Raw genomic sequence first — 27,889 nt, forward strand, 5'->3', positions numbered from 1 at the left:
AACTGCAGCAGGTTCAGATGAATAATTGATTCAGGCTTGTTGTTGGACTGGCAGACTGACAGTGGTCAGCATCCACAGATGTTCCACTGTGAGTTTGTTGGTTGTTGTTAGGAAGCGACATTGTCATCATCACAATCCTCATCACAATGAACTGAGAGTCTGTTTCACACATGACCCAAGCCATTTGGGAAATATCTGTTGATGACCATAAACAGGCGTCTGATGAGTGTTACATCAAACACAAAGACTGGTTCACTCTGTACTTTATGTAGAAAACAAATACAGAGATACAGTAAATCATTCGCATCATGTGGTGTAGATGAAAAACGACCTGTCAGCATCTACACCATCAAGACTGTTGAGGATTAAATCAATGTGCACTGACAGCGAGACAACATGTTCATTAAAGTCAGGTTTAACTGCACTGAGCCATGGTCGTCCATGTTTTTTTAGGCCTTTTCTTATTGATGCTGCATTTATCTCACACCAGCGTCACTGTAATCACAGGTTTGCAGCTTGTAAATAGCATTGACATCAATTTCACCTTATTATTATAAAAGGAAAACAGATTTTTCTGAAAGCTCTGTCATTTCCAGCTTGGTGCTTACCAATGCAGAGTTACTCGGAAACAGAACAATTACAGACATATGTACGCCTCATGTCAGCCACAGACCAGACTGCAGATTAATGTCATTAAACCAGCCTTTAATGGACAAAATGTGTGCGTGTGTGTGTGGTGTGTGCGTGTGTGTGTATGGAGGTGCATTTCCCTTCATTCTTTGCCTATCTTCCCTTCCAGACGGGTGCCTCTATTGTTGCAAATGGAAGTTCATTTGTGTTTGATTCTCTGTCATAAACACACAAACACACACACACAGAGAGATACACATACACACCATCTCTCTCTCTCTCTGATTATTATATATCATCATCCCAGATGAACACACACACACACACACACACACACACACACACACACACACACACACACACACACACACACACACACACACACACACACACACACACACACACACACTCAAACACAGGCATTTGCAGGAGTCTCCAGCGCCTGGTCAGAAGGAAGCAGGGAGGGACACAGAGGGAAACTATCTTTGTTCTCACGTCAAGCTTTGAGCATGGTTGCCAGGGAGACCCGCTTCAAATCTGTTGGTTGATGAAGGGCAGGCAGTCTGCTGCAGCGAACACACACACACACTCTGACACACTGACACACTTGCTGCACTCACGGCACTGCAGCATTGCGTCAGCAGATGCAAAGCTGACCAATCAGTATGTTTTTCTATCACACACCTCTGAGCCATAGCCAATCAGGAGCTCTTTTTCACCCCTGCATTAAAACGTCCACCAATCAGAAAACGCCTCTCCAGATGTGTCTGGATAATATGACCAACCAAAAGGCCTGTGTGGAACAAGTGCTGGTTGAAAAGAAGTCTTCTCAGTTCAGGTCTCATGCATTATACGGTGAATTTAATGCATCTTTTGGCTGCAACTGTGCAGATGTTCTTGCAGCTTTAACTCATGACTCAAGAACCTGCTTGATAAATGCATGTGAACCAGAGAGAGATTATATAATTGGAAGAATATCAACATGTGTGAATATGGGATGGAGAGAACAAAGAGGTGCTGAGAAACCAATGGAAGATGGTACGTGTAAATGTGCGTATATGGGCACCTGCATGGGACTGTGTCAGATTTTAGCCGACACGTTCACACGAGCCTGCAGGAGCTTCGACAGGTTCTGGATGGTGATACACATCAGACTGATAATAATCAAAAACACATGAGATCTATGAGATCTATGTCAGCTCTGCATTAACCCATATTTGACTGTGAATATTGACCTGCTCGTGGCTGAGGTCGGAGAGAGTCTCAGCTCTGATGGCACAGTGTGTGTGAAAAACATCAGCCGTCATGTAACAAACTGTCCCATTGTAGCGCTCTGGTCCCACACTGAAACATGTGATACTGTGTCAGGTAGATACAACAAATACCTTTGACACGAAATTCAAACTACATCCTAGTGTGTCTAATGTGATTCTGGTGAGGGCAGCAGATGACCTGACATGTTTGAGTACTTGCGCCTGATGTCAGCTGGTCCCTTTATTGATCACATTGATCACTGTCATAATGGCAGTTGTCCTGAGAGACCTTCTCTCCATGTCTCTCTTTTTTTTGTCCCTGTCCTTCTTGTCTGGTTGTTAGTGTCATGTTTCCTCACAAACAAGAAGAGAGAATGAAAATCAACTCAGAGTTACAAACCTCTGGGTTATTTAGGGATTCTGACTGAAGCTTCAGGGAGCTGAACAGATATCGATCATCTCAAATAATCTTCAGACTGTGGCCATTATCAGGCTCCATCTTCAGCGATTAGCTTTTCACTGCTCCTCTCAGAGACAACTTAAAATTAGTCCAAGTTCTTCTTGACTGAAACTTAAAATAGGACTCTAACTTTAATTCTCGAGATTCTCCAGATAGCTCAACTGTTTTCAGTGTTCTTCATTACATTGTTTCATCCATGTTTTCATTGTCCCTGCCGCTGTAGCAGTGTAGTCCTGAGAATAATGGCGAGTTGCTCCACCAATTTATTCCAGACTGAAATATTTTAACAACTACTGGGTGGATTGGCATGGAAAGTTTCACAGACTTTCATAGTCCACAGAGGATGAACCTGACCAGGTTTGGTGAGCCTTTGAATTTTCTCCTAGTGTTTGCCTGAGGTGGTCATTTGTGAGGTTTGAGTGAAATATCACCACAACTATTGAGTGGGTTGGCAGAAAATTTGGTAGACTCATTAATTTCCCCCTAAAGGATCAACTACAACAGTTTTACTGATCCCTTAACTTTCCATCCACCCTCATCCTCAAGCTAAAGTCAAATTTGTCCAATACTTTGGTTTGTGGTTTGTGACCAAAATTTCTATCCATCCATTGTCTATACTGCTGGAGCCGATCCCAGCTGTCGCAGATCACCAGTCTTTCCCAGGGCCGGCACATAGAGATAGACAACGCAAACACACTCAGATTCACACCTAGGGCAAGTTAGAATCGCATTCTTGCTGAGAGGGAACAGTCCTAGACACCACACCACCAAAATTTCCTTAAAGGGATAGTTCAACATTTTGGCAAATTGGCCTATTGCTATAATCCCTATAGTGCAAGCTATTTTTAGAACGGCGGAGCAGAGCCGCGAGCTGCTCAGAGCTATTCGCTACGGAGGCTTATGGGATTTCTTGGTTTCCCTCATCAAACACACAATCCAACAACTCCAAAACGCTCTGGTGGACAAGTTGTGACCTGCACATTCACAACGCTATGAGATAATAACGTAATGTTACGAGATGGAGTTGTTTGTAGTTTGCACCGACAATTAAAGGTATAACGAACCTGCTCCTAAAACTATAGGGATTACGGCAATGGACCAATTTGCCAAATGTTGCGTCCTTTTTTTAACTATGTTTGGCCCTTAAAGCAGAAGTAAGCGATCCAGTCGTTTTGGCTAATGCTGCGTTCCAGGCAGGCTTTTGAAACCGTAAATTACAGCTTCACGTCACAACTTACGACTTTGTAGCGTTCCAGGCAACCCACTCGTGTTTTTCCGACCTGTTTTACCTGTGAAAGTCACTATAACGGCCACTCGTAACTTCTGACCCGTGAACTCGCACCAGATCGAACTGGTACGACTTCACAGGTCAGAAAAACACGAGTTACGAGTTGCCTTGAACGCACCATAACGTCTTGTCAGCCGACGGAGTTAGCAGCCCCCGCCCTCGTCATGGATCTATTGGTCCTCGTCCCTACGTCGCCACATTCAGGCGCATCCCTTGGCTGCACACACAGCCCTTCATGCCGTTCTCTCTCCTCATTGGATAAAACTTGTAGGATACAAGAAAAGTTTTCTCCTCGGCTCAGAGCAGAGCAGAGTGACTGACAGACCCGTGTTTCAGACCAAACACTCTATGTAAGTGATTGCTGTCGGAAGATACAACTATTTAAGACTTATATTAACACAAAAATATCGCTTACTTCTGCTTTAATACAATAAAGCCATTTTAATATTTTGATACAAGATGAGTGCCTTGGGATTTTCTCTTTTTTTCTCATGTTGAACTATCCCTTTAAGTCTAATTACAATTACTACATACCCATCAGCCTTGACCATGCTTTGTGTTTAGTGCAAGTTAGCAAATGTTAGCAACTAACAGACTAAACAGACAACTTCTGGTCTAAGATGGTTTATTTCATACTGTCGCTATGAGCATGTTAGCATAGTACTGAGCTGCCAGCAAGCTGAAGAGTGTTGTTACTATACTGAAGCACTTTGCGCTGTATTTACTGAATAAATGGTGATGTAATAACGGATAAAGTGTTATTACATCAACATTTAAGCCATAAATTAAATGTTATGTTGATGCTGCTGGTGGTTTCCCAGTGGACAGAAGCCAGAGCAACAGTTATGGAAGCATTTTCTCAAACAGGCAGCTACACAATGCCGAGTGTGTGAAGTGAGTGAGTGAGCTGTGTGCTCTGGTGTCTCTTGCAATCATTAAGGAATGTGTGTGTTTGCTTGTGAGTGTGTGTGTGTGGATGTGTGTGTGAATGTGTGTGTGCGCACAGCTGCAGCCTTACCAAGGGCCTCCTCTCCACTAACAAAGAGCTGGAAGCTGGAGCCACTGGGGAACACCACACACTCCCCTCCTCGCCTTGGCCACCAATCTCCACACAGGAGTCGGGCCAAAGGTCAGCATGTGCATGTGCATGTGTGTGTGTGCATTGGGGGGTACCTCCAGATTCTCCACCCACTTTTTGCCATGGCGACAGCAAAGCAGTCGAGCCAAGATCAGCAGAGCAATTCCATAGCTTCTCCTTCTGTTTAACACATTATGAAGTGTGTGTGATTATATGTGTGTAGCTCTATGTGTGTGTGTGTGTCTGTGTGGCTATGCCGCCTGTAGCCGACTGAAAGATATAGGTCAGTGGAGAGAGACAGAGCAATGAGGCATGAGTAGGGCACTGCAGGGTGTGTTTGTGTGTGTCTTATTTGCATTGGTATCATTCTGTCTGAGTGTTTGTGTGAGTGTGTAATAGCATGACGGTCAGCTTTGTGTGCAGCTGTCACATCATCTCATCTCATTTTCACCTCCCCATCCCCCCACCGCGGACTCTCTGACTTTTGTAGGCGATGAAATGAGACGCTGATTTTCTTCTCAAGGTCATGAGAATGCACCACATCGTCTTTTGTTTGTGTGCGCGTGTGTGTGCACTTGTGTGCTTGAATTGATTGTGGGGGCTGATTGGCGCCTCCTGTACAGGGAAACTTGATCAGGACGCCACTAAAAATACCTCTTCCTGCCGCTCAGCGAGGGCCTGTGACATCACATCCTGCCCTCATGAATGAACACTGTTTCTGTGGTCAGTAGCTTGAGTATCTCTCCTTCCTGACTAATTTCCTTCCCTTTCTGAACACCATGAGCCACCTCTTTGATCCCTGTGGCAGTAAACAGCTGCAGTGCTACCTAAACTTCTCTTCATTGAAAAAGAAATGGAAATGGGTCTCCTTTTACATTTTCTGAGCTTCTTCACAGATAGACATTGGTTAAAGAAGCATAAATCATTTGTTTGAGCTACAAACACAACACTGACTTCCATCCACCCATTTTTTTATGCCATTTATCCATGGGGGGACATAGGGACATAAGGCGAGGGCATGGTCACCAGTCTATCACAGGACCACATATGGAGACAAATACCTCACATACACTCACATTCACACCCACAAGCAATTTAAAGTCTCTAATCAGCCTGATACATGTCGATGGACTGTGGAAGGAGGATGGAGAACCCAGAGAGAAACCCAGGAAGGACCCAGGCCCGGGAGTCAAACCTTCTTGGCAACAGTGCTGTCGTTTTATAAAGATGAAAAACATTATCACTTGGTTGAGTCATGTTGTTTGAATGTCCAAAAAGTTCAAATAAAACCCAATATTCACTTTTCATGTAGTTCTGTTTTGGTCTCCCCTAATTAACATCTTCACAATCCACTGTCTTCACCACCTGTTTGATAACTTTGCCTGTCGGATGTGCACACAAGTGCAACCATGCACAGTGTACACCATAGTTGTAGAGAAAAGAACTAAGGGAAGAGTAAGTGGGGGAAATAATGAAAACTGGGCTGCTGCTCATTGTAGTTACGGGACAAATCTGGGCTTTAAAACCAAAACAATGAGCTGAGAGATGCTAAACCAGAGCTGATCTGAGCTGAGGACAGTTATCTGTGGTTAAGTCACTAATGCTATTTACAATGTGTAACATGGTAATGATTTAATAATAATAATAATATTAAAGTTTTGACAATCTTGGACTTTAAATTCAAAAGTATAAATCATAAAACATGTTCACTGTCTGTATAAACTCTGTATACACTTACAACTGGTCCAGACCACCCAGAGGCTTTATGGCTTTAGAGTTGCATAATTGTAACAAGCATCAAGCACCAGGATTAGCTATATGTAAATAATGAATCATTTACATGCAATTCTATCATTTAATAATGAGTAGTGTATAATGATAGCCCAATGTTAGAACAATATATCACAATATGACATCATATACAGGTAATATCATGGTACATGGTACTACTGCATTTTTATAGACATAATACTGCATATATGCAATACTATATAGTCAAAATACCATAATGTATACATAACTGCCATTACACACATTTAGTTTATAAACTCTACTTAGGTAGTATTCTAATGAATATACTGCATGTAGACTTTTTAATGAATCTAAAACTATTTCACTCGTATTTTTTTTCTTTATTAGACCTGAATCTGTTTCCTGTGAGGAGACAGTGTGAATTTCTCTCCTGTATAATAAAGTTTTCTACTTTACAATGTGTTGACTGACATTCAGGCCTGCACCTCCAGTCTTCCTCTGTCTCCTCACAGAGTGTAAAGGAGCTCTGTTGCGCCACCCACTGGCGGCAGCTGCAAACTGCACCCGTCAGAGCCACCGCCTACTTCTGAATCAATTTCATGGTCACACACACACACACACACAGATCTGCACTGGGAGCAGCACATGTGTATCTGCATGGATTGGACACACACACACACACACACACACACACACACACACACACACACACACACACACACACACACACACACACACACACACCGAGGGTACAGTTGTGCGAGCTGGCAGGTGTTGCTGGTCATTGCCACCACTTTCCTGTTGTATCCCCTGGGTCCCCTTCTTCTTTTCCCCCCTGCCCCCTTATATCTCCATCCTTTCTTCTCTCTCTCTCTCTCTCTCTCTCTCTCTCTCTCTCTCTCTCTCTCTCTCTCTCTCTCTCTCTCTCTCTCTCTGTCTCTCTTTGCACTATCTCCACCTTTTCATCTCATGGGCAAAAAGGAGTTTTAGATGCTAATGATATGCCCCATTGCAACAAAGAGTTAGAGGCCCCCTCACAGAGCCTCTCCTCTCTGGACGGACACACACACACACACACACACACACACACACACACACACACACACACACACACACACACACACACACACACACACACACACACACACACACACACACACACACACACACTCGTTGTCAAGCACAAGCACCAGCTGTTCTCTGCTTGGCCTCTTATTACACAGATCGCCTGAAAGATTTAGCGTTCTGGTTCTTTTTCATTTTGCGCATGCACACAAACATATGCACACACACATATGCATACAGTTTACACATATAAAAACACACACTTTCTCAAACAGGCAAGACCTAACAGACTCAAAGTGACCACATCTGATCAGCCTGAAGTAAAATGTGTAATTTCGCAGCTTGTGCGATGAAATGTGACTGATTTGACTGTCAATTTGCTCCTGTATCTTTTCTTCACAGGTTTCGATCTCCTATTGTGAATAATTGATGGTGGGGAACTGATAATGGAAGAGAGCATGTGTGTGACAGACACACACCATCTGCTGACACACTCTTGCACACACCAAGCTATCAAACACACACACACACACACACACATACACACACACACACACACACACACACACCGGGGGATCATTAACATCTGGCACAGATGGCCACCTTAAACACACACACACACACACACAATGGTCAGCCATCTTGTGGGCACAGGGGTACACTGGTTTCAGAGATCATCTAAAGTGAGTTGTCATCATAATGACAAAGACAAAGTGTGTTTATGCCGAACGTCTGATTAATGAACCTTTCCTGCTAAATATCCTGTGTTGACCGCCACCAGTGTAAGTGTCAAATTACACATTTAGCTATCAGATGTGATATCAATGCAAATTTCACTTCCCATTACAGTGCAAAATAAACCAAGAAACAAAACGCTGACAAAGATACAAAGGTTGAATAAGTTTCATATCTTCAGAGCCGAGTGCTCGTGCCCCTTCCTGCTGATGGACAGAAGTGCATAAAGTGTGTCCATCAGTACGATAAATAGTATCGTTGTGACAGTTTGTATGAATCAAATGTAACCTTTATTCCCACACTGTACAGCCTACCCATGACACGACACATAAGTGATGGGGCCAGTTTTCAGTTAAATATTATATTCTTCTATGTTACTCTAAATATATCATAAAATTCTGGTGAATCAGCCTCACTTCTCCTTGTTCTTAACCGGAGGTCAGAGATGTGTCAGCCTGCAAAAGCAGAAGAAAAACAGAGCTGGATTAAACTATTTCATTATTCTAACTGCAGTAATACCTGGTAGTCCATACTTCTGCCCAAGCAGCTGCCACTCCCGCACAATAAGTGTTTGTCTGAGAATGTAGATCGTGGGCATAATGAGGAAGTGATCTGTTTTCCCTGCAGATGTGGGGATTTTTTTTTTTAAATGTTGACCTACTCAGACAATACAGTCGGGTCTGTTCTGTTCTCATGGACAACTGCACTTCTTTGACAAGGGCTAGTTTGACAATTTTGGACGCACACATTCCTGCTGAGAGTTGAATGAGAAGACTGACACCACCATTAGTACAAAACCCAAGTGCAAACACAAGACAAGGAGTTATGTGTTGGACTGTCTCTTGCCCAAGAGCAACTAACTGAGTTTCTGTCGGTTGCTTAGTAACAAATCCCGGCCAAGAAACAATCTGTAAAACCGCAAATTATTTTTATTACACTTAAACTTCTTCATATAAAAAACACAACAGATGCACAATGACAATAAGTGAGCTACAGAGGTGGATGATCCCTCCTGTTTCCAGTCTTTGTGCTAATAAAGTTACCCAAGCCACAGAGCTACTGGATGGAGCTTCTCAGATATGAGAGTGGTATCAAACCCATCAGATATTTGGCCCAGAAAGTTCATATTTCCCTGAATCTCAAGCAATTTCTTCAAACTGTAAACTAATGCATGTAGCCCGTGATTGTATTTAGCCTATGTGACTAGCTACTGATAGAGACATGGAAGCGCATCATGCAGATAAACAACTTGTTCAGCTTTGATGGACATACCTACATTATATAGCCTACACACGGAGTGCTTTCTAATTTGAGACTATTGAATTTCTTGTAAAAGCTGGCGTCAGGTTTCCGATCATGTCACCACAGAAATACAACTTTCCCCCCGTCTGAGTCATCAGACGTAGTGTAGCGAGGGCAGACGATCATATTTTAATATTTCATGTCATAATGTGAAGCCCAGGAGCTCAAGAGAACACTTCATATGTCTTTGTTCTGTTCATGGCCCCGTTTTCACAGTAAGTGAAGGGTTTGTCCTTAATTGTTTAGGAGAGTTACTCAAGTAGAAACTGCAACCAAATGTAAATGTACACAGGACCATGTAAAGAGGGGAAGGGAGGAGAGGGGAGGGGAGGGGAAGGGGTGTCCAGGGAATTTTACAAAAAGTTTTACTTTGAATACTTTATGCAAACAACATTCCCCGAACATCACCTCTCCCTCCCCTCTGTTGCAATTCACTCTTTCATTTCTGAAATGAAACAAATGTGTTTTTCAGGATTTTCCACCACATGCCCTTGTTCACTGGTCTATAATGTAAGTTCACTATAGTTTCTATGTGATGTGATATGTTGTGAAATTAGGTCAGAGAAAACCGGATGAATAAAAGCCAAGACCCACTGACTCTCGACATGCTCGACACACACACACACACACACACTAACACACACAAATGAACCACAGATACATGGAAATTCTTTCATATGAAAAAAATGGCAGTGTGACCCAGTTATCCGTGCGTTACCAAAGAAACTTGGGAAAACAAGACAGAAATGGGGCTGGTCCTTACTTTGTCTCTCTCTCTCTCTATCACACACACACACACACACACACACACACACACACACACACACACACACACACACACACACATACACACACACATGTACAGTCTCTCAGGGTGTCTCCTATCCCTTATGTAACAGCTTGGTAGTACGTTCCAGGTTATCAGCTTACAATCAGATGAGCCAAGAAAGGCGTAACTCCCCTTCTCTCAATCCCCCATCTCTCTTTCTTCTTCTTTTTCTTCTCACTCTCGTTCTCCACTTCATCCTCTGTCTATTGTCCCGTTTGTAGTGTGTGGGACAGAGGAGTGTGTAAAACAGCGGGGCGGGAAGGGAGGGCGAGAGACTGACTGAAAAACACTTTGAGAAAACTGAGGAGAGAAAGTGGATATAAGGAGAGAAGAAGGGAGAAAAAAGAACAGTGATCTGAGAGAGAGAGAGAAGGAGAGGGAGAGGGAGGATCCATAGTGAGTGAATGAGGGATTTACAGCAGAGACTGTGTGACAAGAGTCTCCTTAAAAGGCAATCCAGCCCAGGTGATTACCTGCAGCCCTCAGCCAGTAGCTGTGCAGCAAGTTATCTACCTGCACACGTCTAATCTCCTCTATTCTTCTTCCATCCGCTCAGCCCATATGTGGACACATGTCATATAAACACACACAGTGCAGTGGACATTTCCATATCAGAGGTCTATGTGCAGTGATAGAGGGAGGGAGCAGCTGCAACTGAGGGTTTCATAAAGAACAAACTGGATTCTTCCCTGCACAGCTATAACGTTGTGTATCTTGGTTGAGCGGGATCGAGCTACACAGTTGTGCATATATATGCACGAGCGTGTGTATGTGTAGTGTACGCGTGTGTTCATGGTTATGCAACAGTGCAAGGAAAGTGCTGTGCCTCTTGACCTACATTTCAGAGTTTGACTGTATCCCACTGCATCGGGAATCCCACGTTAACTGTGACACATTTACACACACGACGAACACAGATGCACATTTATACAAACTCGTGTCCACACGCACAAACATAATCTCCTTTCTCCTCTCCCCCAGCGTCTTCCCTCTTTGTTTCCAATGAGCGATACCTTGAGCCCGCTCTTTTAAGACAGCTGTTCCCACTTTAACCCCCGGACAGGAAGTGAATATATGCGCACAGTGAGGAGGGAAACCAGAGTGCAACTAGGCCACAGCTTTGTGCAAATGGTCAGTGTAACAATGCAGAGAGGGAGATGGGAAGAGGGAGGGGAGGAGGGAGGGAGGGGTGTTTTATTTGGACATGCTGCCAAACAGGCTTGTTAACCTCCACAGAGAGAGAGAGAGAGAGAGAGAGAGAGAGAGAGAGAGAGAGAGAGAGAGAGAGAGAGAGGGTGCAGTTAACAGAGAAACATACCACAGTCAAGGAAATGATGGAGGAGAGGGAGTAAATGAATGAATGAAGGGAGTGAATAAAAAAAAGGGGGGAGGATGGAGGAGGATCTCCCCCGGTGTTTATTCCCAAAGTTACATCACCTCCCTCTGTTCTCTCAGGCAAGAGGGGGTGAAGCTGTGTCTTCATCGGGCTTTTCTCTTCTTCATCCCTCCTCCCTCCGCTTGCAGACGCTCGAGCTGAGTTTTTGGCGGCGGAGCTCGGAGGTCACGACCAGAGAAACCAAGTGCCCAGGGATGACAGGAGCCTGAATTAGAATCTGTTTATTCATTTCCTGTGGTAAAGTGGTGTACAGCACATTCCTGGGATGACAGAGGGATGAGGGGCAGAGAGGAATCGCACTGGTTTCATTCAGAAGTTTACGTCTTACAAATCTAAGACAAATCTGTGTCTGAAAACTGCGAGATTAAATGCTAACACCTGAAAGAACAACATACACCAGACTTCAGAGAAAAACAACATATCAAATGAGTCAGATCTGCTCCAAAATGTATTGGTTTCTTCCTTGGACCATGAACTATTCCTCCAGTGCCAATCAGTTTGCAGACACTGTTGAGAAAAACAAGGTTGTAGCAAGAGAGTGTGTGAGGAAACCTGTTTTCTGAGGGCTGATGTGGAGGCCTACAGTCAGGCCAGCGGCTGTGTGAGGTTGCACTTTTAAACACAACATAGTCGTTAAGACATTTCACTCAGAATCACACATGTTGACACAAAAGAAAAGGTCAAGGAGGCCACCAGAGTCTGCAAGCATCACATTCAGGGGGCCATGAATGTGAAAAAACAATCCATACAACACTTGTTGGGGTATTTGGGTGTAGTTGATGGACCTGTATAACCATACCTAGAGCCTCCCTGCTGGCTGCTGCAGCTCTCATATGAAAAACTTCAACTCAGTCACTGAGTTTAAATGTCAGTAAAAGAAAAGCAACTCTTGGCCCAGTCTGGAAAAAAACAGAAATGCAATGCTGATGACAGCTAAACCTCACCAGGCTGTTGCCCAAAATTTCCTGTCTTCATGATGACTAACACACACACACACACTTACACACACATACTGACACAGCAGCAGATAAAAGGAAAGATGGTTCATGCAGCTTCACTTTGACCAGATATGGCTTCTACCGTTCCAACCAATGCCAGCGTCTTCACTCGTGTAGTAGCGGTGTCTGTGTGTCTATACCTGTCAAATGTTGACCTTATATGGTCCCCCATAGTGAATAAAGAGGAAGTCCCTCTCTGTGTGCAGCAAGAAAAAAAAAAAAGGCGACAACCATGTGGTTTCAGTAAACGGCTGGCAGCTGTAGGAGGCAGCACAGAGCAGTATGTGCTGCAGCCCACACAGCGGCTACAGCTTTAGGAAGTGGTGTGAGTGCTGATTCTCATTTCTACATAAACACACATGCACACAAAATAAGTAGTACTGTTTCATGTTTCGTCCTACACAAGCGCTGCCGAGGGAATCGGAGGCTTTTATTTTGACATTTCGAATCATTCAAACGCTTCTCATGGTTTCATCCTGATGTGAAGTTGACAGGTGTGGACCCACACAACTGTTGTGACTGACAAACAACACACTGAAGCACACAATCCATCATCTCGCAAACACACAGAGAGAGAGAAGGAAATTGGAACATCCTCCTCTGCAGTTTCCAGTTACTGAAACACAACTGAACGAGAAGTGAAATCTCTTGAGCTGTGAATTCCCCTGAAACACACACACACACAAACACACACACACATTCATAGAAGAGAGGCATGCACTCTACAGAGACACACAAAGCTATACTCTGTTAATTGCTGACACATACAGTATATGAAAGGTCTTTATAGGTGTCAGCAAATGGGAGCACACCTAATGAGGCGAACATAAACTCTCACATACAGACACACACACACAAACACACACAAAGACAACACACATAATTTCATAGTCCTTGGGGGGTGAAGCTGATTTCCTTGAGACGGCATCCCATGTGACCGGTCTTGCATTCCTCAGATTGTTGTCATGTGACAAACTTAAAGATCTCCTTTTATGGACGTCAGTGTTAAAAAGGAGGGTGCGGCCTCACTAATACACACCCAGGTCAACAAATACACATGCACACAGACACACACAGACACACACACACACACACACACACACACACAAATACAAAACACCTCACACATTCATGCCAATTCAAACAACAAACAGAAACACAAACCTGCTGAGAGAGAAAGGGGGGACAGAGTTGTGAAATCAGGCTGGCAGCAGTGTCATCCTCCTCTAAGTCACTTCACAGGTACAACCAGACTCCAGCGGTCGACTCCACTGCCACAGCTGACAACTGAGACAAGAGATTAACTCTTAGATTAGAGCCAGTGTTACAGTGCAAACAGGGCTGGGATTGATTGATACAGTTATGACACTACAATTGTTACTTAGCGCTGTCGGACTGCTCCTAGTTTTTCTCATTTGACAAAAGTCACAAGTTTGTTTGTCGACTTTTATCAGTTCATGGCCTTTGATAAAGACGTTAGCACAGTTTAGTAACAGTGTGTTATAATTATACATTTACTATGTATATTTTAAAGAAATGTGGAGGTCATAGTTTTCTAAATGAAGACACTGACACTGCTTTATTCTGGTCTGGTTTGTGGTGGCAGGAGACTACACAAGGTAGTTCATCCCCCGTCCTGGGCCAGATGGGATCTCTCCAGTGTGCTCTGCCTCTGCCTGGGGGTATCTCAGCTGGATGTGCCTGCAACCCCCCCACGGGGAGGCATCCGAATCATCTGATAAAAGGTTTGGGTGGGAGAGCCAAAACCTTTATTCATAACCCCAGAGGTAGTCTGCTTTAAACAAAGAAACCTTTAAAAAAATACTACAAATGGCCCATAAAATACCCAGCACCTGTATGTTTTGATCTTTACCCCCTAGAACTTATTAAAACTTAACTGTAGTGTCTGCAACAGGGAGCTAAGGCTCTGGCTTTGATTTGTCCACACAGCACAAACCTGTGGCCTCCATTTCTCAAACGAAACTGTCCTACGTTTCTCTCTCTCTCTGGATCACGATGGCATTTTTGTGTTTATCTGCAAGCTAGAGCACGTCAGCCGAACACAGAGCTCTCCCTCGAATGTCTCACACTGACACATTACATCATACTGTACTCATATAACAGTCTGCTGTACAGCGGCACCATGTTCTGCTGCTGCACGGCTCCAAGTGGACTTTGTCCAGCTCTCGGCTGTAAAAGTAAAGCTAGTTTGCTGCACTAAGCTGAAAGATCGCTGCCATGAGTGATTAAGAGGCTTCCAGTCACACACTTTGAGCACACTTATGCACACAGCAGGCATTACCAATGTGTCCAGACACGTTTTTCAACATGCTAACAGGGAAAGGATGCTAAGTCAGGAGGGAGAGGAGGGGAGGAAAAGGGAGGGAGGAAGAAAAGAGTGGGTGATTTGTGCGAAGACAAAAAGAGAACATGAACATGAGAGAGGAGAACATGATGTCAAAAATGAAGGGATGACATGTTAGAAACTGAAAAGAAAAGATGGAGAAGGATCGAAGGAAAGGTGTGGCAGTGTCTTGTGAATTCTCTATAGGCTGCACATTCTGCTGCCGGTCTCCGAGAACCGGTTCTCCACTTCCTCTTTACCCCATTTCCTGCCTCTGCTGCTGCCCTATGCCCTTATATGGCAGCCGCCGGCAGCCAATCAGCACGGAGCAGGCAGCTCATTCAAACGGCGAGTGTGAGAGAAGAGAAGGGTGGGAACTGCAAACAGAAATGAACAGCACCGCACCATACAAAACAATATAGCCCACTAGCACACACACACACACACACACACACACACACACACACAGACACACACAAACACATATAACACAATCTGCCTGCTGGCCTGAAACAAAAAAGGAGGTGTTACAATACAACAAAGCAAAGCAACGCATGCAAACTTTACTCAGCATTTCAGGGGCATTGGGTGCATGCTGCAGCGCTGCAATGAAGTTGTTTTTTTGATGGCAAACGGAGAGGGTGGGCTCGGTTACTATGCAGAGGAGAGGAGAGGAGAGGAGATGTGTAGGGCTGAGAATAGGCTTGAACAGAGGAATGACTAGGCACCCTGTTAATGTGCACTTTTAATCAACAGTTGACTTTTGAGTGATGCCTGTCACGGTTAAATGAAGACATACAGGAAGTTAATGGCAGAGAATGATACAGAGATATGAAAAGGTATTCAGAGAACGAGGAAACAGAGAGAGCAAGGAGGCACGCTGGGCTGTAATGTTACGTAAGGAATGTACAAACAGAGCTGACTGCCAAGGACTACAGACCAAAGTGCATGGGCGTGTGTAGTGTGTAGGTGGCTGACCTCTCTCTCGCTGCACAGTCGAGGGAGCAGCCATGGAATAAGGAAAATCAGGAAGTGAGAGCAGCGCCGCCGCCAGTCAAGAGGCTCACAATTCCCAAACGAGCCAATCAAAAGGCTGGCAGCATGAGAATTCAGCCAATCTACGAGCAGGAGCCCTCCCACTAAACAGAGAGAGACAGATGGTAGAGGATAGATAAGCCTCCCTGGGTTAACCACCGTGCATGGGGGGTGAATAAGGAGTGTGTCAAAGTGTGTGTTTGTGTATGTGTGTGTGTTGTGCACATATCAGTGGGATACAGATTTAGATACAGAGATAGGTAAGTCTTCTCAGCCTGGGCAGCAGGGGTGAAGAGCTACCTGTATTTTGCATAAACTTCAAACAAAAAACACTGTTCTCTCCCACATGATGGTGCACACATGTGTGTCTTTGTATACGCACTTTATTTCAAAAAAACATCACAGACATCGCCAATTATACACGACAGGATGTGTCTATGTGCTGATTTAGGTTCAGTTGTGACATTTCACCATTAATGGTTGAGACATTGGAAACTCAATGCCTGTTTAGCACGAGATCAGAATAAAACCTCACAGCCTTAAAAGGCACCTCAGTCCTTACTCTGGGCCAATAAGAGGCCTGAACACTAAGAGGAAGTGAGGTTGTTGCACAGGAAGGGGAAGAGTAAGAAGAAGAGAGGACAGAGGGGCTGGTGTGTGTTCATGAGGAAGAGAAAAAGGAAAAAAACACCATTCAGAAAAGCCCCACAGCCTTTAGCACTGCATGTGGTTATTACATTAGTTCAGCCATTATAAAGAAGCTCCCTTTGTCTCACAAAAACAGTCTGAAAACTGGGTTATACACTTCAAGCTCTTGATCAGATTTAGCCATAATAATCACACAGATTTCAAAGAGCAGGGAGATTCTCCGGGGTAATATTATAGACTTTGATCGATTATTATTAGCTGAAGACTTTGTGCTTTAGTTTGTAGCCGGCGGTAACAAGTCACATTTGTTGTAGAGCTGGAGTGAAACCAACATGAGCTGTGACACAGATTTAAAAGTGCCAAACCTGTAAAACAACTAAAATGTGTTCGTTAATCTGAACAATTTGTTAAGCTACAGTGGATGAACTAGTCTCAAGCGCGCACACACACACACACACACATACACACACATGCAGAACTTCGAAGGTGAATTCCAAGAAGTTTCATAGCTACATAGTAAGTTTGATTAATGACGCAAAGATAGTGGTCAGGCTGCCATCCTGGGGTGTGGCCAGTAAAGTGAGTGTGTGTCTGTGTGTGTGTCTGTGTCTGTGTGAGTGAGTAAGAAGTGGGGGGTTGGAGTTAAGGATCCATTTGGGCCGTAAATGGGAAGCTAATCCAATCGGAGCACGAACAGGCCAGCTGGCAGGCACAACACACACACACACACACACACATACATGTTCACACACAGCTGGTAACTGGCCCGTGCCTTGGAGTGAGACTATCACCACGGTGACCCACGGATCAATGACGCTGCACACAACCAATCCTTTGGCTGTATCAGAGGAGAGGAAGGAGGGAGGAAGGGAGGGAGGGATGCAGGAAGGGGGTGAGGGAACGTCGGTGAATAGGGCTTCCCTCTCCGAAACTATGACCAGTCACAGATGGCAAACAATTGGTCAGCCAGTCACTTTTCAACAGGCTGCTATAAGACATGGGAGAAAGAAAGGGCGTAAGAAGAGAGGAGAGGATCGACATGGCTCCTCGGTGAAGAGGGGGGATGGATGAATGAGGAGAGTCTGCTGACAGACACAACTTTGAACTGAGCAAAGTTAATAAGCCAAAGTTTGACAAGTGAACTAATTTGCACTGCGGCTAAAAGAAATCGAACATTTCTAACCCAGTTTACACAGTAAGACTGGTGATAAACTTGAAATGTAGTGTTTTCATTTTATTGGTTTAGAAAATAGCCTATGGGGCTTTAGTTAGCTTAATACAAAACAAGTTAGCAGCATAGGACCCTTAAGTAATAGATGACAACTGGCTATTTTACAAGGGTTTATGTGCCCGTTTGTTTCTAGATGGATCCTTGAACACAGCCTGGTAAGCTGTTTCCACCTGTTTCCAGTCTTTGTGCTATGACAGGCTAAAATAAAATAGACTGGTATCTATTATTTTCATCTAACTCTCCTCCAAAAAACCAAATGGGGGTAATTAGGTAAGGACGAAATCCCAACATTACCCCATTCAGCTTGAGCTCACGTGCTCATGCATAGCCTACTACACATGCCCAGGAAGGCAGTGAAGCAAGAGTGAAAATCCTCTGCATGACACATGTGATGCTTTTCCAGGGTGTTGTGACACATTTTTAATTGTCTTCTTCCCTTTCTGTGTCTCCAACTTTACTCCATCAGATCTTATCTGCTGGATGCATCTCTCTTCTCTGTCTCATCTCACTCTTATTGTTTCCGCCCCTCTTTGACATCCACATTTCCAGGCCTTAGCTCTCAACCTCACTCAAGGCTAATTGCAGCTAATGTTTTTTGTATTGAACTGCAGTCTTGCAGTCTAGTAGCAGTTAGACTCAAGGCAGCAGATGTTTAACTCTGCCTATGTGCGTGTGTGTGCGTGCGCGTGTGTGTGTGTGGATAATAGATATAGTATTCATGCGCACCCCCTAAGACCAGCTTTACCCATTAGCAACAGGCCTTTTATGGTTCCTCTCCCTTCCCCCGCAGACATACGCCCACATAGACACCAAAATGCTCTTGTTTGTTTTATCCTAAGCTACCCTTATAATGCATATAAAATATCAAATTCTCCTCATGAAATGCATGGCAGCAGGAAGAAGAGGAAACTCTCTACATGTAGATGGACAGGAGAGACGAGGAGGTGAGTTTATGGAGGGCCTCCTGAGGTTTAAGGCAAAGAGAAAGTTGCAGCATCTTTACTCATTAGAGGAACAGGAAGTCATGGTGGGATGGGTGTAGAAACGCAGGGCGTGGCAGAACTGAAGAACAGACTGTTTCTTCTGTTGTGCTGCTCCTGCAGGCTGCCTGGTTGGTTACCTTATTTGAAGAAAAAAAAACCTGAGCTGGTGACGCCACACAAACGTGTCACAACAGCTTCAATTCACCGGGAAACAGTGACACTACACATGCATGCTTTAAGGCACACATATGAATAGTTTGTTAGGCTGTGTGGGTGTGTTTTTTGTAATGAACATCAGAAATTTGTTTTATGAGTAGACTTGCTGGTGGCATGTCAGCAGTGTTTTTGTTTTGGCTTAACACACACAATCAGTCACACATGCACAAACTCACTGATGACTGTGCAGGTCCATGTAAAGTTTACCACTGAGCTCTGCCATCCTCATAAACATACTCCCACTGGCATCAGAGATAGCATTTGGATATGATCGGCTGTTGTCATTTAAGGTTCTTTGACCTCTGAATCTCACACACACAGGCATATAAACACACGTGCTACAGTGGTCACTCAGTTACTAATTAACTTATCACATGGCCATAGTGATGCCTGACTTCAGCAGGCGAACGGCAAAACGTCAATGAGATCACCTGTCGTTTACTCCTGTGATATAATTTGCCACTGTAGGTGATTTAGGATATTACAGATTAAATTAGTTTCATTTACTGATAAACAAGACATTATTTAAAGCAGAAGTAAGCAGAATATTTGTGTTAATATAAGTCTTAAATAGTTATATCTTCCGACTTACATAGAGTGTTTGGTCTGAAACACGGGTCTGTCTGTCACTCTGCTCTGCTGTAAGCCGAGGAGAAAACTTTCCTTGTATCCTACAACCTTTATCCAATGAGGAGAGAGAACGGCATAAAGGGGCGGTCCTCTCTGTGTGTGCAGCCAAGGGACGTGCGTGAATGTGGTGACGTAGGGACGAGGGCGGGGACTGCTAACTCCATCGGCTGACACAAAGTTAGCCAAAACGACCGGATCGCTTACTTCTGCTTTAAAGGAATAGTTTGATCGTTTTGGAAATTCACTTATGTGTGTGGGTGTACATCATATTAAGAAAACTGACACCACTATTATGTCCGTCTAGTCAATATGATGCTACAGCCAACAGTGAGTTAGCATTAAGGGTTAAAAACTAGCTTGACTCTAACTAAAAGTACCAGTATATGTTTAGCATATAATGTTACATAATATCCATAAAAGCAGCATCTTTTTATGACTAAAAACAAATAGCCTATACACTATAATGCAATTTTTAACCGCAGTGGTGCTGGTTGATGGATTTTTCCACAGGTTATAAACGTGATCAATCAATGTCTGCCTATTTTCGTAAATTATGATATTCCAGGCTGAGCCCTCGGCCCCTTTTAATGCCATAAAGAAAAAAGATGAGTGGTGACAAGCATTGAAAGGCTGACGGACAAACAATTCACCTGGCTGAAAACCTTTGTACCACCTGACTCTGGCCTCATGTTGGCTTCCACTAGTGGCTGCACGGTCGAGCTGCTGAACATCCATTTTGTAGAGCTATACAAACAAGGTGTTTTTAGCCAAATCGGGAAGGACTTTTACAGTAAAATTACAGTCTTTTGCAGCAGCTCCCCAACTCTCCCTGACTTTAAATGACAGGTTTAAAGCAGAGCTTCCACTTGTTGCTCCAGTTAAAGCGTCACTTAGTTTGACAAGTGGTCTATTTAGACAACCACTGCTCATAGTAATAGTCAATATACACAACACCTCAAGAGTGTTTGTATAAACTCATGTCTGGAATAGAAATCCTCAGAAAAATTCATTAGGTAGCTTTATTGCACTAAGGACTTTGGCAGCAAGGCCCGGGTTCAGAGGGTGTGCATTTCATGGGCACCCAGGGCGTAAACACACACACACTGTTATGATACATGAGAGAGGTCTTCCCTGGACAGTATTCCAAGCACTTGGCTCATAGAAATTCCTACTGAAGAGTGTTGACAACACACCACTTAATCAGAGACTTCTCACTTACAACTTAAGCCATAACACACATACAGTACATATAAACACATGCATATCCAAAGTCTAACGTAAGAAGTCTGATGACTCTTCTCTAGTTTTTAGTTCTTATTATGAGAAGCAAAATACTTGATGCCATCAAAAGTTTTTCATTTGATTCAAAGTAGGCTGGGCTAGAACAATGATTCACTTGCCCATTTATGTGCAAATGTATAGACACACACAGTGAAGGCACTCCCTTGAGGGTGGATTAAATATTTCCCAGCCAATCCCTGTTCACGCCATTACATTGTCAACATGAAGAAACAATCCTCTCAGCTGGTTTCTCTTCAAATCTCTGTTACCAGCGTCACCTGGTCACACCTTTTACTTTAGGATCAATTAAAGAAATGAAATAAAACACAAGTTCCTGGCTGACATAAGTCTGACGTGGATAAACTTGGGGTGAGGTATGAGACTTACGGCCTGTAAATCAATAAGTGGGCCCGGTAGACCTTTGACCACCTTATACACACTTACTTCCATCTGCAAACCCTTCTAACAGCATCTGTGCAAGTCTGTACAGACTTTCACAAGAGTCAAAACTCTGACTCAACATTGATGAATTGACAAGTCTAGCTCTGATTGTTCCTGTTTATTTAATGTAAAAATTGCCTCTTGGAACAGACATACAAGGCTACAGGGAAGTTACCAGGCCATTGTCTTCTTTATTAAAAACAGCACTGTTTCACACTGTACAGCCACAGAGTTGTAGCTAATTTAAAGGGGTCATATGAGCCATGTGGCCATGACAATAATGTCCATTTAAAGCCAATTTAACAGCATGAATGAAGACAAGGAAGAGAAGCCAAGACCAAAAACACACACACATGAACTGATACAAGCGAGAGAGGAAGGGGAAGTGGTGAAGGAGGAAGAGAAGAAGCTGCTGCACAATTCAGTGGCCACAGCTACAGCTTTAAATGGTAACTGAGGCCACCCAGCCGTTCTACTAATGTATACACACTCATGACTCAGGAGCACAAAATGACTAAAGGTGTATGCCAAGTGTTATATTTTAAATAGATGGGTGAGGAGGGAAGGGTGAAGGCAAACAGGGAAGAGAGTAGAGGTGAAGAAGGGGCTGGGGTGGGAATTAAATTCACCGTGGTGGAAAAAAGTGGCATAATTTCTGATAACAGCATGGTCTGATGGTGTGTGGAACTTTAATATGGTGAATCAGGAATGGAAATGTTACTACCCTGCCAACCCGAGGCTTAAAGGCCAGTCTGAGAATGTGTCACATGGGCCTCATCAGTCAGATATGAGTGAGGCAGAGGGAGAAAGGCCCCAAAATCTACAGTCCTACAGTAGGTGGAAACATGAGCATTGTTTGTGTCTGTTTTTTTTATTTGATAAGCCTGAAAAAGAATGGGTAAAGATGGTAATTTCCAGACGTTCTGCCTGGCTCATAATGACAACAATAGAGATACAGTCTAGGCTACTACATGATTTAAAGGAAACAGTAAGTGAAAGGCCCTTGGTTAGTGTTTAGTCATCTCTCTGGTAATCATCCCATGACACTTTGTCTGACAGGTATTATTCAACATCGACATCAAGTGCACTGCAAGCACCATTATAATCCGACTACTAAAATATCCCACGACACACCTTTGTCAAACTATTGTATCCCAGGAAGAGAGAGAGCAAGAGAGAGAGAGAGAGAGAGAGGTGGCAGGCAGCCAGCGACAGGATTTTTAGGTGGAGCCCAAGACCATGTAGACACTGAGCAGAAACACTTGATCAATAAATGAACATTCACATTGAGCATTGCTAGCACATGAGCAAGAGGTGGCCTACATACGGCTAGTGGTCATCCCCTGGTCTGTGCAGAGGAGCTCCACCACCCTGTGTTATGTGTGTCATGTGTTTGACCCGGTGATGCAGGACAGTGACTCCCAGTGAGCTTAGAGCTGCTTTTCAGAGTAAACAGCAGCATCACCTCATCACCTCCACACTCTGTATTGTTTCAAATACTGTCAGATTAATCCAGAGAGAGAGATTGGAAGCGAGGACAGCCTTTGGATAAAAGTCTTGGGCCTTTGCAGCCTTCACAGGGAGGAGTCCTTGGTGCTGAGCTCTTGCAATTATCATTTAAGTATGTGCTGCTCTACTGCTAAGAACATGTGCAAGGAAGGTTATTTCACACGTATTAAAGTTTATACACAATTTAACCTGTATATAAAACAGTATATGAAGAGATTAGGCTTACTAGGCCTCACAACATCAATCCCTTCCCTCTTATTTTCTCCAATCCTTTGCTATTATCGCCTCCCTCTCTCTCTCTCTCCCTCAAATCGCGAGCGCCCAGTGCACCACAGTGTGCACGCGACGTGCCCCAGTGCATGACGCTGGACCAATCAGAGGCCGCCATTCCGAAAGTTTACCTTTTATGGCGAGAGCCGGGCAACTGACGCACTATAAAAAACAAGCGCCCACAGCTAACGGATTCACTCTGAGCGCCGTCACACACAGCTTCGTGCGGGATATCATTTGCCTGAAACCGGTTCCCTTAAAGCGAAAAGCCCCCCACCCAAAAGGTAAGGAGACAAGTCTAATATTATCAAAATTCGACCTCAGCTACACGATTTATCAAGTAAACAACGAGTGGGTTTGTTTTCTGTTGCATGTTTCTGAGATATTTGAGATTTTTGAATGCAAAAGATGGCAAGGACCACGAGGTTCTTTGTCCTGTCATACGCCAACTGTGCTGCTAATTTAACTTTTTGATTTCAAAATGATTACTCAACTGAAATCACAATCCATATTTTACATGCGTTTTCTGATCAAAGTATTCTGTGGCGATGGTCTGAGACCGCTAAACTGGTACTTAGGCGGCTCACAGGTGCTTTTGGGTGCAGCCGGCTTATGGTTAATGGTTCCAAGTAAATGATCTTCACTAAACTGGGCTTGTCAATGTGGTTTTGCAACGTTTTCAGTCTTTCAATGCTGGTTTTCTTTTCTCCCCCGGTGGGATAGTTGGGAAGAGGCTTTTGGGTTTAGGTTGACTAGATCCCGGCTGCTCCCTTTGTGCGACCGATGCGGCGGGGTGTGACCTACTTTAGCATATTAGCCTAGCCACATCATGCTAACACCGCCCTTCAGACTTGCAACAGTGGCAATTTTATTCAAGATCACTTTTCATCCACTCATGTACACCTCTTGGGCGTTTTCGCCTTTCGACTATCTAAATGGTAATGACATTAAAGATCTCGTTAAGGGGAGAAAAGATCGAGAAGAATGAGGCCTGCAAAAAAAAAAATCACAATTTAATAAATGGCTGAATGAAACTGAGCCATCTTATCATGAATTCGTTACATTGCCAGGTTGAACACGAGGAAGTAAGGAAATTGCGAGTGACAGATCGTTCAGTCTTAGAAAAGGCGTGGCTTTCAGGAAATGGAGCATCAGTCAAGGACTTGTGACCTATTCATGAGTCAACATAAGTTCATTACGCAACTTGCTTTTCTTTTAACAGTCGGTGCTCGAAAGATTGTAGCCAACAGTTTAATTAAAAAACAAAAAAACCGTTTGCTTTCTGATAACAGCCGTTTAGTTGTACATCAGGTTGCCTGTGTGCAATGAATGGAGCGGCGAGGGCTGGTTATGACGCAGTGATATTGGAGCAAAGGTTTCTGATGCGGTATTAAAACCAATGTGATTGAGCAATAAGTGGGAGGGGGCAGCGGAGGAAGTTGACTGTAGTGAACCGGAGGGAGTGGTCGCGCTGAGCCGGGTCTGATAATGTCGAATGTTCGTTTTTTTTTTTCTCTCGCGGTACTCTGCCGCTCTGGCCGCGCGCCATGGCGCCGGTAGCCGCAAAGCTGCTCAAACCGAGCCATGTCCTTATATGGCAATAACAGACTGCAGCGCCACTTCCTTTTGTCTGGCTGGCGGAATGCGCGGCACGAGCTCCACCTAACGGCTGCACTCGAAAACTGCAGCTCGCGAGTTAACAGGAAGTGAAAGCTCGATGTGTCATAACCGGCGCTGTCGGGGACGTGCATGACTGAGACTCAAGTGTTTAACGCTTTTTTTTTTCTTTTTCCTTCTCCCCCTCTTCAACAGTTCAGCCATGGAAGATGAAATCGCCGCACTGGTTGTTGACAACGGATCCGGTATGTGCAAAGCCGGATTCGCCGGAGACGACGCCCCTCGTGCTGTCTTCCCCTCCATCGTTGGTCGCCCCAGGCATCAGGTGAGTGACTTGCCTCCAACCAAATAAAAAAATACACTTTTTTAAAAATAACATATGCTAATTATTTTTATGAATTGGATAAACAGAAATTAAAGTTAGATTTTATAGATATGATTTTTTTTTAGTCCCAATTCCATTAGTAGATGCCATGCTTTAATGGAGCATTATGTTGGCTAATTGTCTGCTAATTTAACAAACTGTCTGGTCTTGTGTCATAGGGAGTGATGGTGGGTATGGGCCAGAAAGACAGCTACGTTGGTGATGAAGCCCAGAGCAAGAGGGGTATCCTGACCCTGAAGTACCCCATCGAGCACGGTATTGTGACCAACTGGGATGACATGGAGAAGATCTGGCATCACACCTTCTACAACGAGCTGAGAGTTGCCCCTGAGGAGCACCCGGTCCTGCTCACAGAGGCCCCCCTGAACCCCAAAGCCAACAGGGAGAAGATGACCCAGGTACACACTGTTCCCTTTGCACAGAGTTGAGAATTTCCACTTGAGCCAGATGGTACATTAGAGAATTAACTGTTCAAAACTGGTTGCCTCATTTCCTCCTGGTTTCCTTTTTCCATTCCATCTCACTTGCTCCTTCCTCCCCCCCTCTCCTCCAGGACCTCTCCTCTATAAGATGATCTATCATCAACAGGTCTCTTGACTGTGTGCCTTTATCTGCACTTGTGTCTAGAATGTGTAGCTGAACCAGACAGCACATAGACATCTGACATGCACAAGTGTGAAGGAATGTTGACTTTCTGCACCTGTTTTCTACTAACTTCAGTCTGAGCCTCACTCTATTGCATGTAGTGGGTGCAGTGATCACAAAGCCATACATCTTATGATGAATGAAAATACTAAAGTGTTCTCTTCTTTCTTTACAGATCATGTTCGAGACCTTCAACACCCCCGCCATGTACGTTGCCATCCAGGCTGTGCTGTCCCTGTATGCCTCTGGTCGTACCACCGGTATCGTCATGGACTCCGGTGATGGTGTGACCCACACAGTGCCCATCTACGAGGGTTACGCCCTGCCCCACGCCATCCTGCGTCTGGACTTGGCCGGCCGCGACCTCACAGACTACCTCATGAAGATCCTGACAGAGCGTGGCTACTCCTTCACCACCACTGCTGAGAGGGAAATCGTGCGTGACATCAAGGAGAAGCTGTGCTACGTCGCCCTGGACTTCGAGCAGGAGATGGGCACCGCTGCCTCCTCCTCCTCCCTGGAGAAGAGCTACGAGCTGCCCGACGGACAGGTCATCACCATCGGCAATGAGAGGTTCCGTTGCCCAGAGGCCCTCTTCCAGCCTTCCTTCCTCGGTACGTTTCCCAACTTGAGCCCAACATGAGTTACAAGCTAAAGCATACACTGTCTCTATGGTTATTCCGCACTTCTGTTTACTCATGGGGTCTTTATTTGTTCTCAGGTATGGAGTCCTGCGGCATCCACGAGACCACCTACAACAGCATCATGAAGTGCGACGTCGACATCCGTAAGGACCTGTACGCCAACACTGTGCTGTCTGGTGGTACCACCATGTACCCCGGCATCGCCGACAGGATGCAGAAGGAGATCACAGCCCTGGCCCCATCCACCATGAAGATCAAGGTGAGCTGTCTTGTCACAGGAGCAGCAGAGTGGCACATTGTTGCTAACATGACATGTTTCAATGTATGCATCAATGCCTGGTGTCCTAATGTGTTCTCTTGTCACTTTGCAGATCATTGCCCCACCTGAGCGTAAATACTCTGTCTGGATCGGAGGCTCCATCCTGGCTTCCCTGTCCACCTTCCAGCAGATGTGGATCAGCAAGCAGGAGTACGATGAGTCCGGCCCCTCCATCGTCCACCGCAAATGCTTCTAAACAGACTGTTCCTTCTTCCCCTCCCCAACCAAACGCCCAACAACTTCAGCTCTGTGCAAAACAACCACACCACACATTTCTCATACACACTCAGGCGCAGAGCCTAGACGACCAACTCATTGGCATGGCTTCAGTTATTTTTGGCGCTTGACTCAGGATTTTAAAAAAAACTGGAACGATGAAGGAGACAGTAATGTTTGGCTAGGTTTAAGAAAAAAAAGCACCCCAGGGTTCTGCAGTTGCATCTGGGGACTTAAAAAATGTACATTTTGTTGTTTTCTTTGAGTCATTCCAAATGTTTGTTAACTGCATTGTTCAGACACATGATTCCAAATGTTAACTGCATTGTTCAGACACGTATTTGCCTCTGTGAAGGCTGCCCAGTGGTTGGCGCATACTTAAACATGGTTGTAGTATCGCTTGTATGTAAATTATGTCTGGGTTTTTTGTACTTTCAGCCTTAAAAATATCTTGGTCCTGTTAATTTTTTTGTTTTTGTTATGCAAAACCCAATCGTGACCTCTTCTTCCCGCTGTTGGAGGTTTCATCACCGGGGTGGTGGGGCAAGGGGTCTCGAAGTGATGGGGTAACATGGGGTGCCAGACCGGTGGGGCCAACCTGTACACTGACTAAACAATCCCAATAAAGTGCACATGTGTTCCGACATGATGTCTGACTCTTGTCTGTATTTTTAAAATGTCTGGTGTGT

At 44.4% G+C, this 27,889-nt stretch overlaps 1 protein-coding gene across 1 annotated transcript; it reads left to right on the plus strand.

Annotated features, from left to right (window-relative positions):
* The first annotated feature begins 23,548 nt into the window (after positions 1-23,548).
* Positions 23,549-27,849, plus strand: actb2 (actin, beta 2). The gene is made up of 6 exons (XM_083978014.1): positions 23,549-23,658; positions 25,187-25,316; positions 25,535-25,774; positions 26,197-26,635; positions 26,743-26,924; positions 27,037-27,849. The coding sequence occupies exons 2-6, from the start codon at positions 25,194-25,196 to the stop codon at positions 27,178-27,180; spliced, it is 1,128 nt and encodes a 375-aa protein (XP_083834140.1). The 5' UTR covers positions 23,549-23,658; positions 25,187-25,193; the 3' UTR covers positions 27,181-27,849.
* The last annotated feature ends 40 nt before the right edge of the window (positions 27,850-27,889 follow it).

The sequence above is a fragment of the Trachurus trachurus genome (genome assembly GCF_905171665.1).
Source record: "Trachurus trachurus genome assembly, chromosome: 8".
NCBI lineage: Eukaryota > Metazoa > Chordata > Actinopteri > Carangiformes > Carangidae > Trachurus > Trachurus trachurus.

What these genes read in the sequence shown, in the direction of transcription:
- actb2 (XM_083978014.1), top strand. Translation starts at nt 25,194, where the DNA reads ATGGAAGATGAAATCGCCGCACTGGTTGTTGACAACGGATCCGGTATG. An exon ending in ACAGGGAGAAGATGACCCAG is followed by an intron (nt 25,775 to 26,196) that starts GTACACACTGTT and finishes CTTTCTTTACAG; the next exon opens with ATCATGTTCGAGACCTTCAA. An exon ending in CTTCCAGCCTTCCTTCCTCG is followed by an intron (nt 26,636 to 26,742) that starts GTACGTTTCCCA and finishes ATTTGTTCTCAG; the next exon opens with GTATGGAGTCCTGCGGCATC.